We start from the raw sequence: 20461 nt of genomic DNA, 5'->3' as shown, positions 1-20461 counted from the left end.
AGAAGATTTAACCAAACCTGAAGAGTCTGTGGGAACCAAACTAGAGGTAGCTTCAGACACAGCAGTTGAGCATCTATCTCAGAAGATGCTACAGGGAATACTCCAAGTCTCAGAAATGCTTTGCCAGCAACTCAAAAGCTCTGAAATGCACTGTTGAAATCCTACAAGTCTGTTTTCTTTAGCCTCAGAACTAGTACATCAGCTTTTTGAACAACCTAAAACCAAGGGGCAGAGATAAACTGCATTGCCAAATAATCTTCAAAGTGTTCACCATCACTAAACTGTTTTCTTAGCACAGCTTCCCTGCCTCTGATATTCCCATCCTTGATTCATCCATTCAACCTTTGCTCAAATAACAGCCTCAGTCAGACTAGAAAAGCACGGTAGGGATGCCTCCTAGGAAATCTGCATGAACACATGGCCTTGAAGAAGAATAAGAAACAGCATTAACATGCAAATAATCCAGGAAAAGTTTAAGATTGTATGGCTCCTAGCCTTCCCCAAATCCTTCTCCTTCTGTACCACTAAGGCTCTAACCTTACCCTCCCCAGACTTCTCTCACGTACACCCAAGATCACAGGAGCAGCAAGTTTACATCTGCTGAAGATTTTTGAGCTTTACTTAGGATTTTTATAGTTCTAGATTCACTTATCAACCAAAACTGCTTAAAGGGTTAATTATGTAGCACACTTTTAACATACACTAGGATGTCTTGGTCATTTGAAAACACCTGGGAATTGACAAAAGCCAACTTAAGAGTTTTCCTGTTCACCTTTCCCAAGTTCCTATGAACTAGGGCTACTTACGCAGTGGGTAACACATTGCACAGGTATCCAAAGCTATCTCGGAAGAGTCAGGAGGGATCCTGCCTGGAGGGAGCGATCCCACCTCCAGATGTAACACCTCACCATGCGCAAAACACAGCTGGCCACTGCAACCTGGAAGCGCACCCATGTCAAGCCACACTGTATACCCACCATCTCATGGAGCTTCGAAGATCATATGCTGACCAAAGGATTAGAGAGTATAAGGAAGGAAGACATGTTCCTATTTTATTATGAGGGAAATGGGAGTACTTTGTTTATCCAAAATCCTTTCCTCCTCCTCCCACGATGAGAGGTTAAAATGTAAGGGGCTACTTTCTGTACACAGAACATTAAATGAATTTATATTTGCGTTTTTAAGCTCTTGAGGAAACAGAATGGACACAACTGAAAGCAATTAGTGCACCGAACCAGACAGCTAAAACAACAAAAAACACAGAACAATGATCTCTTATTTCCCAAGTTCAGATGTCACCATCACACTTTCCTATTCATGCAGCATACTGCGTTTTGAAAAGCTGGGCTGTTTTGCTCTGCCTGAAAGGAATACAAAGAGTTCCTATTTTTTTTTCTAAGTACTTTGGTAGTTAGGAAAAAAAAAAATGATGGAGTGCAAACCACTGAACAGAAGAAACCTTTGGCAGGTTGAGAATCTGGCATATTGGAAAGTGAGTTCAAAACACAAAGCTAAGAAATGAAAATACTGTGTATCTCCAAAATCTTATGTGAGAATTCCCCCTGCAGCATCCCAGATGGTGTGTGTTTTGCCATTTAATTTGAAGAGCTGCGAGACAACCACAACATGACTAAACAGCATAAAGTAACATCAGTCATCTTCTGCTGTGGCCCCTCCACATCACCTCACATGGTGCACTTTTCATTTGAGTCACATCATGCAGTAACTGTGACATGATTAAGCAGAAGGAAGCAGTGTCACCTTGTGCAATCAATCACAGAGAGGAGAAAGTAATGCAATAAAATGGGCAATTAACACTGAACCTTGGATACAGGAAAACAACTGCTCCCTGCCACCTGCATTAGTCCAACCCATCACTTGAGAAAACACTTCCCTGTGCAGTAGCTTCTAATGACACGCATGCATCTACCCGACCATAAATGTTCACACCATCTGTTCTCGTTACATTTGAGCTCTCAAGCCAACTTCCAAGTCAGGCTGACAAGAGTTCACATGGCTCGGATCCACCAGCTCTTTTGCAGCTAGTTATTCATTTGCAAAGAGAATTAGTAAGCCAACAGAGTGTTTCCTTTTGTGTAAGGTCTGTCACAGACAGCACCCAACTCAGCCAAACTCAGTAGTCAAAATACTGCATCAATTAATGTTCGTTTATTTCTAAAATGTTCTAACTAATGTGTTTCTTCTGTCTCTCAGGGCTTTTTTTTACCAGTTTTCTTCTGTTACAAGGTTTTGCAAATGTGCATAAAATTATATGGTTCACAGAAATTTTTCAGCCTGGAGAATCATTATGCTTCATCAATTATATTATCAAATGGAGACGGCACTACAAGCACCAAACAAATAAAGAACAGATGCAAATTTCACAGTTACAGGAAGGTGAAATGGTCACTGGATACTCTTCAGTGGCAAAGGGTCAATGTGAAGTTAAACCGTAAAGAAAAAAAGGCTCCCCATCGCACTGTTTCTTCTCTTGAATATTCAGTTGCATCCCTCACTTGTATACAAGGTTATGCAACCTTGCTCTCTCCCACCCCATCCATCACACTTCAGAGAGCATTTTATGCATATCCACTGCATACAAAGAGGCAAAAATAGCTGACAGTTGCTCTAATTTGGTAACACGGATTCGCTGTTTCTAGATCACTGGGTTATTAGGGCTGCTTAAAGGTGACCCACCAGCCCCTGAACTTCTTGCAGAACTGGTAAGTTCACCAGGCCACCAAAAAAAAATAAACCGTTTTCACTCCACCACAGCTCGAGACAATATAAGCAGCAAATATTACAACCAAATGATAAACCCATGTGGTTTCCAATTTAAAAGACAGTTTCTCCCAGCATCCTTTTCTGAATTTATCTCTGAAGGTGAAAAACAGACTGATCCTTCTTCCAGAAGTACAACTAGAAATACCAGCCATCTGCCTCTTGCTAATCACAGGTAAAGAGGAGAGCGGAGATAAAGAATTGGACTCCTAACCCATAAGGAAGCCTTTTTTTGGACAGAAAAGAGCTTTTTTCTTTCAACCTCTTTTTTTTTTCTTCTTAAATTCTAGCCATTTCAGAGAGCTTGGGGAAAGAAATCAACATTGTGACAGACACACATATAAAAACAGGATGTAAAGCATTCTTTAAATTGAAAAATAAAGCAGGCTCTCAGAAAGGCAGAACTACAGTCAAGTGTTATTTTATTACTGTATTTCCACCACTGGCTCTCTTCTGCTCTTTCCCTCCTCCCCATCTAGAACTATAGGCAAATCCATGAATTATACAGAAAAGCATTCTGCAGGACATAGATAGCAACTTCAGAGACAGAAAAACCCTACTAACCCAGTTTTACAGACCATGTCATAGGACAGTATGGAATCAAACAAATTAACACTGGAGCTTACCATTTCGAGACAAATCAAGTTCCACCAGCTGCATGAAATTCGCTATTTCTGGAGGGAGTCGCTGGATTTCATTATCACTAAGCCCAAGTTTCCGTAACTTCACAAGTTGAAAGAAAGGCTGAAGGAAAGAAAAAATTCCATGTCAGAAACTATTCACATAAGTCACACATAAGCACGATAAATGATAAGCAGTAGCTAGAAGCTGCTTTCAACATTTTAGCTAATTACTGCTTAAAATCAGCAGACCTCTTTCAGACCTCTATAAGAATGAACATTAATTAAAATGCATTAATAAAAATTAATTTACATGCAAACAGACTATAATCTGTGTTTTACCTAAAATGAAAAAATTAAAACAAAAAAATCTGTAAAGCTTGGTATTAACGATCATAGCAGAGAGATACTAGTGAAATACAGAGTGCCTACTTCAAAATCATTAATGGGGTGAAGTTACCCAGTAGGGTAATTAAAAGCATCCTAATTACACACGAGGGCTCATTAGGAAGTTAATGCAGAGGGACACTTCTAAAGGATGATCCAGAAAACCCAGAGAGGGGCTGCCAAAGTCTTCTTCACTGGCAAGCACCATAACCAACTAGGTTACAGAGCCAGCCTCCCTTGGGAAGACTTTCTTTCTAGCCTCATACACCCTCCGTTCCGTGGCCCAGTTTCAGAAGGACTAATGAAAGTTGGGTGCGATATGCACAATTCCAGGCTCGAGGAGGAACCCAATCCAGCCCTGTCTCACCAGTGAGGACATGGGCATGCAGTTTCTTTTAGCAGAAAGATGCTAACTTTCCCTGACCCCCAGCTATAGGCTCAGAGGGTCTGCCAGCTCCCAAGACAAAACAACCGTCAAAGGAGACAGGCCCAGCTGCAAGTCAGGTCAACCCCAGGCACTGGGAGCAGCTCGTGATCGAAAGACAAAATGGTCATTAAAAACTTACTGAGATGTAGGCATGCCTAGGAAAGCTGGAGAGCTCTTACTCATCACAGCTTTCCTCTCTTCCAGGCAGGTCTTTGAATAAGAGCGATTGCAAGTGGTGAGGATTTGTGCAGAATTATATGACTTTATATAGAAGTCGTCTTGACCATAACTGACCAGACTCCTCAAATTTTGAGAGAGTTTTGTGCCACCAGGCTGCACAGACGTTTTTGCCCAGCAGTCAGAACCTGGGCATCTCACCCACTCGTGATACGTGTGCATGCTCATACCCTCATGGGTTTTGCCCCTCAGGGTAACTGGAATATGGCTACTAAGTTTGGGATATCTGCTTATGTTTAATCACCTGCAATCCTTTCTTGGAAATTAGCACCTTTTTTTATTATTTTATTTTATCTAGGTACTGGAGTGTGTGCTCAGAATGTCACTCAATTCTATCTTAGATCGACACCAAAATGGGCAGTAATACAGGCATCTTACTAGGACACAAGGTAAAAGCACACTCATGAATCTGTACTACAACACAGGTTTTCAAACTTCGTTTGAGCGTCTTAAAACCTGATTTATGATCCTGGGTATAAGTGCAACTTAAAACCTGACTGCAACTTCAGAACCAATCTTTCAATATACCTTGCCACAGAAAAATAAAACATTAACTGAAATTAATGTGTTTTCCCTCAAAAACATGGGTTCCTTTTAGGGAATAAGAAGGATAGAGCTTTAAAAAGTTTATAAACACTCAGCAGTCAAAAGATGTACCAGATCTGAATGCAAAAATTCAAAGGCATTTTTTGAGTCAGAATGGCATTCCTTCCCTCTAAAGTAATAAAGGCCTTCGATAACAGAGTTAAAATTCTAAGAGGAAGATAAAAAACCTCTACAACTGCACATTTCTAGCTCCCTAAAAACATACATTAAAATTAAAATAGCCATGGTTTTTCAATCTTTCTTTATCCTCACAAGATCCGTAACTGCATTTTCATATCATTAATTTTTTTATCTTCTAAAACAAATGCATCCATTTTGCTAAATATTTATTATATGACTAAACCGAGTATCCATCAGAAGCTTAGAAAAGCACTTAAAGATACTTTTGTGAAAACATAGCAGGAGTACACTCCACAGAAGAGATCCCAGCCAGTCCTAACACTGTCCAAAATAAATACTTGCCAAAAAGTGTTCCTCAGACAGCATGTAGCTGCTAAATAGTTATAAACAGTTGCTGTAAGTTATAAATATTGATGTTCTCCTACAAGTCTTCTCATAAGCAACAGTTGTCCTTGCCAGAGATTCTCTACAATGGCAAGCAAGAAAAGACAGAAAGAACATGGTTAAAAGACAGAATGTTCATCAAATAGCTATTAAGAACTGGACATCCCTAGGAAAGTTTGAGACCCCTCACTGTACCATGTGTCAGTGTTGTATATATTTATTAAATATGCAGAGCACATGTTTGCAACAAACAAAATTACACAACATTTAAAGGCATTCCTGTTTCTTTAACTGACTACTTCGAAGAAAAATGAACTGGGATCTTTATTCCTAGTTTGCATAACAATTTTTAATGAATGACACTATTTCCTAGATAAAATCAGAACCTGCAGTTATATGAATGGCATTTCTTTGAACTTCTTGGTTTTTTCCTTAAAACTACAGAACTCAATCACTCTTGCACATTTAGTACATCCTACTCCCACTTCAGTAACTATTCTTCCTTTATCCAAGGCATATCATTAGTGCTCTAAAGCACTACTGGAGAAGCAAGCACCTCCCTTTTGCTAGATTTGTTTCACCTGACAAAACAGGATCAGAGGGAAGAAAGATAATTAAGAGCTTCAATAAGTTCAACAAATGTGTGTGTATATATATATAAATAAATATATAACAATATCTGTCATTTCTTAAATATATGCCAAACAGAAACATGTTCCTAGTTTGATATATCAGACACAGTTCAGCCTCTATTTGAAAAGCTCTAACGTGAACCAAAGTGCAATGGGGTTGCTGGCCAGTGCAGCACATCCACCCAGTATGCTGTAATAGGAGGTTTTGATTGCAGACCCAACGTCTCTACAAGTATCTTGGCAACACTTTTAAAGCTGCTTAGTTTAGCCAGCCTAATTAATAGTGTTTCAATGAGACAAATAATTCCATGAGCATCAGCAATAAAGAAGCCTACAACCTTCTATGTACTGGCAATTCCCAACCTTCAATTGAAGATTTTCCTGCTATCGAATAATTTATAGAGGTTTCTCTTACATGAATTTTCTAAGAACACACATCTTAAATAGAGCTCTTCTCACACTGAAAAACTACCCCAGTCTCTCTCCTCCACCCAGCCACATATTTTTTAAAAAACTTCATTTTGACAAAATGGGGTCGATGTCAGCCAACGGAAGGAAAAAAAGTATGAGATAAGTGCATGACTCACTGGAAAGTATAAACAGACAGTGTGATCCCACAGACCTTATTTTTATCCTTTTTTTTTTTTTTTAAAGAATACCACTACAACTGGCACTCTTGATTCTAGAAATTAAAGTTAACAGAATTAAGCCAAACAAGTAGGACTGATAAAATTCGATATTTTCTCCTGTGAAAGTGGCCAAAACAACACACGTTGCTGGTTTTCTTTCAGTGATTCACTCCTGCAATAAAAAAATCATTCATACCCTAGAATCTTGCCTGAATACTTCAGCATCTTTCCTGACAAGGGAAAAAAAAGAAAAAAAAGAAAAAAAGAAATAGATGAAAACAATAGGCAATTGAAATAAAAAACAAAGGAGGGCATGAAGACCTACTTGCAGCTAATGCTGTTTAAGGGGAGGAGCAACTTCTCACTGCTACAGACATGTCAAACTCCAAACCCGTTAGGCACGAGTAGCATAACTAAAAGCTTATTGTGTTAAGCAAAATGTTTCCATAAAAAGACCACTACTAGCAGCAAAGAGAATCAAAATTAGAGACTAATGAAATCCAATGCCTAATTTTCAAGATGGGCCAGCATGAGCAGCAGAAATTAGAATGAGGGGGAGAGGAGGAAGAAAATAGCAAATTAACTCCTTTCAGTTATATACGCACAGGATAGATATTTTTTTTTTTTTTTCTGCAGGCACTTGACCTATTGCTGACAAGCTTAAAAATTTGTGAGTACCTGCTCTTGTCAAGTTTCCCTTAGACACCAATATGGATCTTCAACATATGCATGCTGTCTCAGCTTTTAAAGCTTCTTCAGGAAATTACACTATTATATTCAAACAGGAATTGAGTTAACTACCACCACACAGTACACTACTAGGTCCTGTTTCTTAAACACCATATTTCACCCATTTCTCACCACATATTTATTTCACCCGTTCTCCAAACCTATAACTGAGCGGCTAAAGGATATCTGAACTGTAGAATTAAAAAGCTACACACAGTAATTTAAATACAGCTTAACTCCTAATTGCATACCTACTTCCAATCTTACTTCAGGGTCCATTTTCTTCTCCTACATTGTAAACAAAAATCAATGCGGGGAAGCCTTCACTTTCTTCCATTCACCAGCTGTGTGTCCTCCTGCAGTCACTGGATAAGGGAAATCTCAATCAATCCTTCCCTTGCCCTTTTTATACTGTCTCAAAAAGGCCTCAGAAAAAAGTCTTTCTTCAGGCAAACACAAGCATAAGCTGCAATTCGATTTTGGAAAGCAAAGCAGTGAAGAAGATAAGGCATCAAATCTGCAAAATAACCTTGCAGCATGCCAGACACAATGCTCTCCAGTTCTCTGGCAAGGTCCCCAAACACTTGCTTTTGGCCCCTCTAAGTTAATTTTTGCCTGCATCATTGCACGGCTTCAGCAAGAGAGAAGGGGAAGCCCAACCTTTCTTTAGGTGAACACTCTGCTTGGTGGTCAGGACACTGCAAGGAGAACAAGGATGAAATCATGTAAGGCAGAAGCAGCACTGAATTCAAGTGTTGTGCTTCCCAGGTATGTGTTTAATAACCAGGTGCTGGTACAGGCATATGAACAAACACATTCCCCTTTTCTGTCAGAAGGGCAAAGGAGAAGAGGGAAGGGCAAGCTTTTCCTCATTCCACCCCCACCCCACTGTTGTAGAAATCATCAATAGTCAACTCTTTGAAAGACTATCCATAGGGGACATTCAGTGTTAAGGATTCCAAGGAAGAGGACACTCAACATGCTACGCTAACCAACTGATGGGATTTCAGACATTGGTTCTACTCTGAAGTCAGCCACTGGACATACTAGCCTGGAGTTGATGACCACGGCTATGCTTACACTCACAGCGAACTCTAACACACCCTGCCCTCCACTCAAGCCTCAAGGCACCCCCAGTCAAAAGCCTCAGCTACCTCGTAAGCAAAAAACTCTTTCTAGGATGCAATCCTGTACCTCGCCATCTTAAAATCCATCCAGTAGCACAAGTGGATGCACTGAGGAAAACCAGCAAGAGCACAGAAAACAGACACCTTCCCCTAGAAGCACATCCTAAGTAGTTGTACAATGAAATGCTGAGGAAGTGGTTCGATCCTACTCTGGTTTCATGAAGCGTGTAATGAGCTCCCAGTGGGCTCCAGTGAAGTCTAGTATGGGAATTATCAGCTTGGCATCTCCCACAAAACCTACTATCAACATCAAGATCCCTCAAGTCATTCCATCCTGGTTTCACCTGCGAGCACCAGGGACAGCTGGTAAGGGCAACAGGGTTTCGTAAGTACAGGTCCCATATGATCCCTTGGGCTAAACACACTTTAATTTTCAAATAAAGTACTAAGTGAGGCACTGAAATTATTTCCAAGGACAGGGACTAATTCTCAGTGCAGCACAGCAGAGCCATCACACAGCTGACGACTGTATCAGTGTTACTGGAAGCAGGTAATGGATTTCCTCTCAAGACGTGAGAAGATGCAGCAGCAGCTGGTGATGAACCAGAGTACACAGAACCCCTGCCCACTTGGCTAGGTGGCAAGCTAGCAAATGGACAACTGTTCCACACAGCTGAGGTCTGTCTTCACATGTTTCATGGCAAAACCAGAACTGCCACAGATTTTTGACAACGTGACAGATTTGTTTCACATGCTCAGACCATGTTTGTAGAGTATATTAAAGCTGTACTTTGGTCTTGCATCATCCTAGCACCAACTTTGTTAACATGAATATTAATGGAAGACAAAACAGTCAAGCAGGAATCCATACAAAACATTAATAAATTACCAGATTTCCAGACAGGAGAAAGTATTAATGAAAGATCACAGGGGCATGTACCCTAAACAGAACCAGATGTTACAACTGCCATCTTCCCCTCCAACGGATGCTTTAAAGCCCAGTATGAAGGATCAGCGAGGCAGAAGGATTGTGGGGAAAGGCTCTACAGGAGACAGAGCAAAAATGATGGAACTATTTTCAAAGCACCTGACTTTTGCTGAACTACAGTCAATGATGGGCCAATTGCAGGTCCTAGTCTTGGTTGTTACCATCCATTTTAAAAAATAACAAGAGAGTATCCACTCTCAGAAACCAGTACACTGCAGCATTGAGTCAAAATGCTGCTCCAAGAGATGCACTGAACAGGTTGTCTCATACTGTTTCCTGGCAGGCAAGGATTTACTTTGTCTTTTATGTCGATTAAGCAGAGCCAATAAAGGTTAAAGATCACTTGATGCCATAGCCGTTAGAGTACAGTGGTGGGAGGGACCATCTCTGCCTTTAAGAGAAGGCAGGAAATATCTGCTACAACAAAATATGGATTCATCGCAGTTAAATGCATTTGCCATTTGGAGAAAAAAAAAAACAAAAAACAAAAAACAAAAACACATTTAATTCCACTAATGAACTTATAGAATGCATTTTTCCAGTACACAAGACTGTTGGCAGGAGGTAACATCCTTTTTTAGACCAACTGATATAATTAGAAAAATAATTCTATGTATAATAATAACATGTATTTTAGAGCTACAGATATATAATCTCTGCCCACAAACCTTGTCCTATCTGTGTACATCACACAGAAAAGGGGATGCTACCAATTTACTAAAACAACACAGAAAAAAGTATTGAAACATAACCACCTAATTACTTTCTTCCAACTGAGGTCAAAACCCAGCAGAACTCGGCTGTTACTACAAAAAAACCTGCCATTAGAAAGTATTTCAAACCAAGCAGACTTCAAAATCTTCTGCACAAGCTCAGGGACATTAACAGAGAAGTCAGACCTTGTAGGGGACACCAAATTCTCCCTCTGCCCACATCAGGCTGTGGTCTTTCAGATTTGATGTCAAAAGGCACAATATTTTCTTCAAAGTCTTAAGCAATACAGCAGAAGAACCTGGAAGCTATCATAAAAAGTAGATATACTTATCTGGTAGTAAACTTCTTTGGAGCTTTCAACACAGTGTTCTATATTGAGAGATGTTAATATAAGGATCCAATGTTGCTTCTCTACAAACATTTATTTTAACAATTCAAACGTGCATTGCACAGTAGTACTAACTGACTATGCTCACCAAAGTTTTTTGTAAAAGCTAAGTATTTTCAAGACTCTGAAGTTGTAAAGTTGCAGGTGTTCTTAGAAAGCATTTTACATAGCATTTGTCACACTGAAAAAAAATTCTCGAACTTTCAGTAAAACTACCTTTACTGTGTGAATACAGTCTACTTCAGTTTCACACAGTGGCATCGTTCTCTCTCTGATATTAACTGGAAGTACATGCTTGCTCAAATCATCTAGTGGTATTTTTTCAGGGATTTACAGCAGCATGTGCAAAAACACCATGACACTATCAGTGTTAAAAGTAAAACACAATTAAACATTTGAGGGTGAATAAACAGTGAAAAACATGACAAATTTATCTTCATCATTAAAAACATCAAAGCTAAAGACAGGTAAAATCCTTGATATGCCCTCTACAGAATCACTGAAGAGTTGAGGTTGGAAGGGACCTCTGGAGATCATCTAGCCCATCTAAACCCCCTACTCAAAGCATGGGACACCTAGAGCAGGTCACCCGGGACCATGTCCAGTCAGGTTTTGAGTACCTCCAAAGATGGGAGATTTTACAACATCTCTGGGCAACCTGTGCCAGTGTCTGACCACCCTCACAGTAAAAGAAGTGTTTTCTTATTTCAGACAAAGTTGCCTGTGTTTCAGTCTCTGCCCGTTGCCTCTTACAACGTTGCGGGGCACCCCTGAGAAGAGTATTGCTCTGTCTTCTTTACACCCACCCATCAAGTATTTATATACACTGGTAAGATCCCATAAGCCTTTTTCTTCTCCACGCTAAACTATCCCAGCTCTTTCAGCTTCTTCGCATGACAGACACTCCAACCTTTTAATAGCCTTTGTGGCCCTTTGCAGGACCTGGTCCACTATGCCCATGACTCTCTTCTGGGAAGCCCAGCACTGGACACAGCACTCCAGGTGTGTTTCCCCCATGCTGGCCAGAGGAGAAGGATCACCTGCTGGCAGTGCTCTTCCTAACACAGCTCAGGACACCGCTGGCATTCTTTGCCATGACGGAGCACTGCTGATTCATGGTCAACTTGTCCACCAGGTCACCCAGGGCCTTCTTCTGAAAAGCTGCTTTCCAGACAGTTGGCCCCCAGCCTATACTAGAGAATGAGGTAATTCTTCCCCAAGTGCATGCAGGGCTTTGCATTTCTCTTTACTGAGCTTCATGAGATTTCTCTCTGTCCATTTCTCCAGTCTATCAATGTCCCTCTGAATGGCAGCATGAACATCTTTCTTATTAACCACCTTCAAGCAGATCCCTGAACATGCCAAAGTCCATTTCCTTAAGTCCAGGGTTGTGATGCTGCTTCTTGCCTTGTTCCCTCCTCTTCAGATCCTAGACTTCACCATCTCACGGTCACTACAGCCAAGGTGACCACAGTCACTACAGCCACTGCAACCCTGACCTTCACATCTCAACCAGTTCTTTCTTGTTTATAAGTATGAGGTCCAACAGAGCACCTCTGTCCATTGACTCCTTGATCACCTGCGTTAGAAAGTCATCAATGCACTCCAGAAAACTCCTGGGTTGTTTACATCCCACAGTGTTGTCCTCCCAGCAGATGTCAGGGTGGTTCAAGACCCACATGAGGATCTGAGCCTGCGAACGTGAGGTTTCTTCCAGTTGTCTGAAGAAGGCATCATCTGCTACTTCTTCCCAATAAGGCAGCCTACAGCAGACACCCAAAACAATGTCACCCACTAATCACAACCTGCTCTCAGCTGGCCCATCATCCATCCCAAGGCAAAGCTTCACATATCACTGATGTTCTTTCACATGAACTGCAACTCCCTGTCCTTGTCTTCCTGGCTTGTCCTTCTTGAAGAGCCTGCCTGCATTCATCCACTGCAGCACCCCAGTCATGTGAGATATCCCACCACGTCCCTGTGATCACAATGAGATCTATAAATTTGAAAAAAGGAAGTAAAGCTTCTAGATGTTTACATCTTAAGAAGCAATGGGTACAACCCATAAGCACAAATTTCAAGAGAGGTGGAGTATGATATCATCTCTTTACACAGCAGATTACTGGCCACTGACCAAGCAAGCATCTTTCAGGCTTAGGGTCGCATAATGGGAGAAACTATGGTGGAATGGTGAAATTTAGTCTGAGAGAGTTTTTTTCTGAAAAACAGGTGTGGTATGGGAAGAACAGAGGGACTTTTTCTTAAGGAGCTTTTACAAGATTTTGGTATGATAACAGCACCCTGGATTTCAACACCACACATAATGAAGAGATACAGACACTGCCTAAGCCGAAAGCCAAGCAGCAGCACACCATCAGCTTCTCTCACACAGAAACTGGGGCACGGGAGGAGGCCAGGGTTTAACCAGATCTCTCAGGGAATGGGTCTCACTCACATCAGTCAAATAACTCTAGAGAAGCTTTAGCATGTAACACCAAGAAGAAAAGTTACAGATGACAGATACAATCTGCAAGCTCAGAGAACTGAAATGATTCAGAGTTGCATCACATTAGGTTTACAAATGCTAAATAAAAATCATTCTCAAACAAAGAGAGTTCAGCAGACTCTTAAGCTAAACTGAGTGCATACATAAAATTTTGAATTATTTTTTTGCCATTGGAGTTTTTACATAAACAACATCTGCAAAAAGTCTCATGGGAAAGTGGTTTTTATCCTTTGAGTAAAACTGAGCAGCAGCAAGACAAAACAGTGGCAGAACAAGAGTTATAAGCTATTTCCACCACCCACCAATGCAAAGAATGCTAGTGATTTACTATAAAAGCCAAAATATAATACTGCATTCAAAGGTTCATAAGATATTTTTGGGTTTTTAACAGTGAAAAAAAAATAAAGCAGAGATCCAGTTTTGTACTGCAAATTCCATGCACAGAGAAATTAAGTTGACAGGATGTACTGGCCCTTAAATTCTAAGGTACAGGAGCAAGAAACAACATTTCATCAACTACAGACTGATCTATAGAATTGAAAGCATTTTATTTTTATCTGATGCTTTTCATTACAGAAGCTATTGAAATGCATCAGGCAGAATGTGTTATTTTCTTCTATCAAGCAATTTGCCAGAAAGCCTACTCTTTGGTGAAGTATAATTTTTGACGTGTAGCAAATGATACAATACACATTACAGCTAAAGTTAAAAAGCCTTCAAGTTTTCACTCATAAGGAAAATAAAAATAGTCCAGATTTAGGAAAAAAACCCACAAACAATATTTTTAAGCCGCTCTATGCACACTGGTGACCACACACTATGATTTTTTCCAATCAAATCAGATACACTAAATAGTCAAGAGAAGGCATTTTTGGATCCAACACAGGAGAAGGAGTTATTTAAGCAAGTTAAGAGCCACAGTCTATCACTGGCCCTGTACAAAGCCCTTCCGTTTGAGACTGAAGGGTGCAGCTCTTTAATTTGTCTTGTAAAGCAGAAGTGGTGAGAAGCATGCTGACAGCTAGAAATTGCTGTTCTGTGGGAAAACAGCCACATCTGCCAAGAAAGGCTAGAGAGACCTCAAAATATTGTGGAAAACCACCAGCAGCTTAATAGTACACAGCCTGCTCCTCCAGTACATCCCACCAGGCTGGCTCATCCAGCAGGAAGGGCAAGAGCAGAAGAGGGAACCTGTGAGGCAGCAGAAAGCAAGGGGAAAGAGCAGTGTAAAAAAAATGTTTGCAAGGCCACTCGAGAACCGATCACGGAAGGGGCAGGAGAGGAAGCAAAGAATCAGAAACACAAGGCAGACCGAGCTGCATAGGTTGGAGGAAGCAAGCAAGATCCTGGAACATCAAGGTTGGGTGAGAACGGGAAAGTATGAATACACAGGGCAATGAGTCTGAAACACCAGTGGTAACAACAGAGAAAGCTCACTGTCAATATAAGCACAAGCTCTCCATCAAGAAACTGGGGAAGGAAGGGAAGAAAGGATCCAGGGATTCAGCAGAGCAGTTAAGGAGACCTGGGGAAATAATCAGTGTACTGACATGGGAAACCAAAAGGATTTCTGTGAAGTAGCAAAATGATATAAAAAATTCGTAAGCTACTGTACAAATATAAATTATTAACTTGCATTTCTAAGAGGCTGACAGGTATAACTCAGGAAAAAAGGTGCTTACAGAGAAAAGGTGGTCAGAGAAATGGAGTTCATTTACTGGTCCACATATGCATAAAAGCACAAGGGAACAAACAAGGGGAGAAGCGGAAAAAATGGGGGCAAAGACATCTCCCTCTGGTTCTTGGTCATTTCTTTTCAAATGTTTTTCACATGAACCCTTCCTAACCCTCTCCCCTCAGAAAGGAAACAAGAATTCTACCATACATTTTGGTCAGCCAACACAACAAAAATAAAACCGACAAAGTAATTCTTTCAGAATAATTCAAGCGTATTTCTTGTTTCTCCTCTCCTCAGGATACTTCAGATGACTCTCATAGCATATAACGCAACAATACTGCTGGGTCTTTCTCCTAGTGCTTTCCCATGGAAACACTACAGCAATTCTTTTGTCTTCTGTCTTTTGAAGGGATTTTCATGTGTTTGTTCTGTTGGGTTTTTTTCTGTAACACCCCAACAACACCATGCTATACTGTCCTCTAGAATAATAGAGGTTTTAAGTATGATAGCAAAGACTGTAGATTAAACAAAGCCTAAGACTACTTCTGTACCTCAAAATGGATGTTCTAGGGTGTATTAGAGAGTATTCTTTTACTGGTGTACTGGAGCAAATCAACCAAAGAAGCCCCTTTGTTGCTAATTAATAGAAATGGGGGCAGGGAGAAACAGGGGAGAAAAGGGGAAGCGTGTGCATCCAACACAAGTTGCCCCATCAACTTGAGAGAAACACAGCACGTCCATGTATTTATTCCAACATGCCACTTGCTGATATTTATCTGCATCAGAAAGCTTTACATTTGAAGGGATGAAAAAAAATTGTGCAAGTGGAAGGAAAGCAGATGTCTAGAGATAAAGCCATCATCACTGTCTCAGACTTGCTGCATGGCAAAGCTGGAAAAAGAACTCATCAGTATCTTCTTAGTTTCAGAGGAGCATTCCAAGACCTCCTGCCTACTGTATTAGCCGCTCTAGACTGCGCCTGCCCACACTGGGAAGATGAGGTCTGAACTCCCAGCGTAGTAGCATGAAGAGCAGGGCAACAGAATTGAGGGTTTGCTCATCCATACCACTATTGCAACTTCTACCGCATTCACAGAGTCTACAGGGTGAATCTTCTTCACTAGTTCCAAGGTGAGCCTTTACAGCAGCAATTTCCTAAGGAGGATTGCAACCATCACAGTGACATGAACAACATATCAGTGTTACAGGATATATTACGGCATCAGCACAGCCCACAGATGATTCACCAGGAATCGGCACAGATCACTGGGAACTTCAAGCCTTCATCAACAGGAAAACATCTAAATAGCAGGCCATAGAAAGTTAAACAAACCTCCTGACTTGCTTAGGCCTGAACTGAGCCCAAAAACCAATTTGATTTTGTGTTACTGCTTTTACGCATTTAGACAGGAAACTTAATTGAAGTAAGATAAGACTAATACAATGCATTAGACTAGATTAAGGGTGTAACGACCACGAAGATCTATGCTGACCTAACAGCTTGTTAATTATATGCCGTAATGAATCCTCTTGTGTTTTCTCTGCAAGAGGTATGGTGTAGCCCTGTTTTTTGCACTTACTTCCAATGTTGTATCTGTACTTTGCACCAGCACTGCCCTTCTAATATAAAGAAGAATGAACAGCGTACCCTGTAGCTAACTTCCACAGAGAGATCTTGACTATCCTCCTGAACCAGATTCCTATGGTAGAACTTTTAAAACTATTTGCTGTTAGAAATGTTAAATAAGGCTCTTCCCATCCGTTTCCAGTGTCAACAGATTAGTTTCACATCCAGAATTACAGCAGCATTTTTGTACCCAAAACTCCTACGGAGTCAACACTTATCTGAAATGATGGCACTATATTCCATTTATCAGAAAACATTAATAAGGAAATGACAAGGAAAGTTCACAGGCCCATGGAGGAAGCCCTAATAAAAATGTCTTCCTGCATTGCTGACAAGGCACAAAGTACTCAGAACAGATACTGCAACTATGTCTCTGCAGTTATAGTTTGTCGGATTCCTCCTAGCCCAGCTAAAAACCCACAAACGTATTTAGGCACTCCTGTAATCTGACCCATGCACATAAAAAAACCTTCCTAACTTCAACTTTTGCTTGATTCCACTGCAACACCAAGGAGTCTGGGTTGGTTTTTTTTTACTCCCTCACTTATTTTCTGCATACATGGGACAATGTGTAGTCACATGTAAGTTATGAGAAGCAGACCTCTTTTTAGGAGAAAAAAGACTATTTCATGTATTACAATTCAAGGAAGAGGAGAAACAATGAATAGTTGAACCCTGTTTGCAGAAATAAGTACCATATATTACCGTGAACAACAGACACCATCCTTTGCATTTCTACACAACAACCAGTTTGTGGAGATCTATTACTTTTTTTAAAAAAACAGAGAGCCATAGGTCTCAATGGGATTTCAGTCACAAGCATATTCAGTACCTCTACAACAAGAAGTGTACAAGTCTGAAAGCCAACACTGCAAAGTCTAGTACTGAGAGAGAGACTCCTGAGTCTAGTCCATGCACAAAGCCGGCCGAAACTGCTGGAAGTAAAAATAGCACCCACATGGAGGCTATGTAAACCAGTTTTGCTCTACTTCAGAAGGATAAAGAGCTCAGTCACAACAGGATGCAAATCTGTGCCCAGGATTTTCAAAAGAAAAAGCCAAATTTAATACGTCATCTCAAATTGAACATCTTTACTACTGTCTACAGGAACACTTCTCCACCATGATTACTCTTACTACCTAGAGTGAAAAAAACTATTTCTGTGAGAGTACCAAAAAAAAGGAAAGTAAGACTGTTTAAGCTTTGGTATGAACAGACCAACTTTGATTCAGGTAGAAACAAAGGTGCTTTTGAAAATTTCTCTGGCTGGTGAGTTCAATTTCTTGGATTCCAAGTTAGTAAAAGTTCACACACTTTTAGGGTGCAGCTTCCAGATAACGCTTCCCCTGCAGTGTCAAACTCTACCAACCACAACTCACAAAGGCTTCTGAGGTGTCCAAAGTTTAAAAAGGAAACACTGAAAAATGCCCTTGGCTCCTCAAGACAGAAGTCGAGCGTGCCTCCCGCTCGCTCTGTCACCGTGGAGTCCAGCAGTGCCTCGCTGGAATCACTCTGATGGAGTTCCTCTAGCAAAATCAGCAAGTGCCAGCCAGCAAGCCACACTGCCGGGTACCACCTCGGTGTCTCAAAGCCACGCTGAACTGAAAGTGATTTCACCTTTGACAATACTACCAAAAAAGGACTATGCACAAAAATTTGGCTGTTTCCTGCTCGGCGGGACTTACACAGAGAAAAAGAAAAAGCTTATTCATCTCTCGTGTTTTGCATGGCGAAGTTTCCAGGAGTGGAAGGCAGAAACGGGAATTTATCTGTTATCTGCTAAAGGGTTTTGGTTTTCCCATGCACAGAGCAGACAGTATCTACTGAAAGGGGGGAAAAAGGGGGAGGGCTCAATACCCTCCAAGGTCTCGTAATTCCGATGACGTGAACGTTAATCACAACACATACCCACCTCCTGTGCCTCCGGCCCTAACCCCTCTGCCCTCCGAGCAGGACTTTTCCACCCCTAAGTGGCACATCTCGAGGTTTTTGCTCGTGAAAGCTCGTTTGCCGTCAGTCGACGAAAGGCTAACCCGACGCTCCGGGGGTTACTACCGCGGACCGACGGCCCCAGCCGCCCCGCCCCGCGCGCCCAGGAGCCCCTCACGGCAGCCGCGGGGCGGGCGCGGCGGCGGGAGGAGGCGCTCGGCGGGCACCTGCCGCCCCCCGCCGCCGCTCCCCGGCCCGGCGCCGGGCGGCCGCCCCCCGCCGCCGCGCCCCGCTCACCTTGGGCAGCTCGCGGAGCTGGTTGGCGTCCAGCAGCAGCTCCTCCAGGCTGCGGCTGTAGCGGTAGATCTCCTCGGGCACGGCGGCCAGCGAGCAGTGCCGCTTGTCGATGGACTCCACATGGCGGTTGCACCGCCACAGGGGGATGCAGTGGAACATCGCCCCGCCGGGGGGGGCCGCCGGGGGCCGCGGGGCGGGCGGCGCCGCCGCTCACCGCCGCCCCCTCCTCGCCGCCGGCCGCAGGAGCCGCCGCCCGCTCCGCCGCCGCGCAGCGCGGGTCCCGGACAGCCGCCGGCCGCAACCCGCATCCAGCGCGCCGCCGCCGCCGGCGGGAAGCGGCCCCGGGAGAGCGCGGCGGCCCCGGGAGAACAATGGGCGGGAGCCGGAGCCGGAGCGGAGCGGGGCGGGGCGGGGGGCGCCCCCCTACTGCTCCTCGGCGGGCCGCTGCCCTCCCCGCAGGGGCATCGCGGGGCGCCGGGCGCCGCGCTGCTGCTGGCGGCCGCCGCGCATTCCCGCGCCTGACCCGGAACACGGGCGGCCTCTCCCCCCTCTCCTCCCCTCCCCGCCTCCCCCGTCCCGGCTGACATCAGCGGGGCCGGGCCCTGCCGCCCCGCCCCGGCCCCGGCCCCGGCCCCGCCGGCCCGCCCGGGGAGGCGGCCAGCCGCCCGCACCCCGCCGCCGCCTCGCCCCGGGGCAGCCGCCCGCAGAGCTCCGAGCGGGGGAGGGAGCCGCGCCGGCACGGCGGACCCGGCGGCGGGACGTGTGGAGCCCTGCCCGGGGGCGGCGGGGCCGGTTTGCCGCGGCTGCGGGCGGTGGCGCGGGGTCTGCCCTCGGCCAAGCGGCGCTGCGCGGTCTGCAAGGAGCGGCGGTGCCGCGAGCCGTCTGGGCCGCTCGTTTCACCTCCTGTAGGCGCGCTGAGCCCGACCCCAGAGGCTCGCAGACATCACGGAGCGGGAGCGGGCGCAGGCTGCGCGAGCATTGTCCTTCCAGTTGTGGGAACGCGAGGCGACCTAGAAAGTCACGTAATGAAATGTACGGAACGCTGTCTAGGTGCCGTGGCCGTGGATGATGTTTTTCCTCTCAAACTACATTGCTGTGGCTTAAAGAAAAAAAAAAAAATCAGTATACTATCCTCAAGGCTTCCTGAAATAAGGTTTTTTAAATCCACTTTCAAAAGAAGGTCAGAAGGGTCAGCAAAGGTAGATACACCGGCAGCCCTCTGCCCGTCTCTGCTGGCTCCAGGCTCCAGCAGCACCACTCCTCAAACCTCCGGGAGTGGGGCGATGTGCTGAGCTCCGGCAACAAAACACAGCCTCGGAGGCTCTCCGCTGTTAGGCTGCATAATGGCAATTTTGTAATCTACACGGTGGCATAAAATACTTTAGAAAACAGACACTTAAACTTCAGAGCTGCTCTTGAAATATTGCTGATTTCTCGTATAACTGAGTGCAGATACGGGAATGGGGGAGTGGCAGAAGTTTATTGTAGTTGTCTCTGTTCTTCAGTCCCATCACGGTACTGACAATACTTACTCTTACAAAATTGCAACGTGTTTATTGTTGTTTTTTCTTAAATCAGCTGATAAATCTTGCAAGTAACGCTTGTTTTAATTTCTGTGGGAATTGCAACGATCAGCCTATGTTTGGTTTTTAAAA

General features: G+C 43.4%; 1 protein-coding gene across 2 annotated transcripts in view; it reads right to left on the bottom strand.

Annotated features, from left to right (window-relative positions):
• Positions 1-19345, bottom strand: part of LRRC1 (leucine rich repeat containing 1) — a 101709-nt gene extending 82364 nt beyond the window's left edge. For both annotated transcript variants that reach the window (XM_074895766.1, XM_074895767.1), the window contains exons 1-2: positions 18807-19345; positions 3408-3525 (exon numbers count right to left, since the gene is read on the bottom strand). In XM_074895766.1, the coding sequence (XP_074751867.1) occupies positions 3408-3525; positions 18807-18965 (277 nt within the window). In that variant the 5' untranslated portion in view covers positions 18966-19345. The remainder of the gene's footprint in view (positions 1-3407; positions 3526-18806) is intronic.
• Positions 19346-20461: the final 1116 nt, after the last annotated feature.

This window comes from Athene noctua, chromosome 1 (assembly GCF_965140245.1).
Source record: "Athene noctua chromosome 1, bAthNoc1.hap1.1, whole genome shotgun sequence".
NCBI classification, from domain to species: Eukaryota; Metazoa; Chordata; class Aves; order Strigiformes; family Strigidae; genus Athene; species Athene noctua.
The sequence above is the reverse complement of the archived record's forward strand: the minus strand, read 5'-3'. Positions and strand labels throughout refer to the sequence as shown.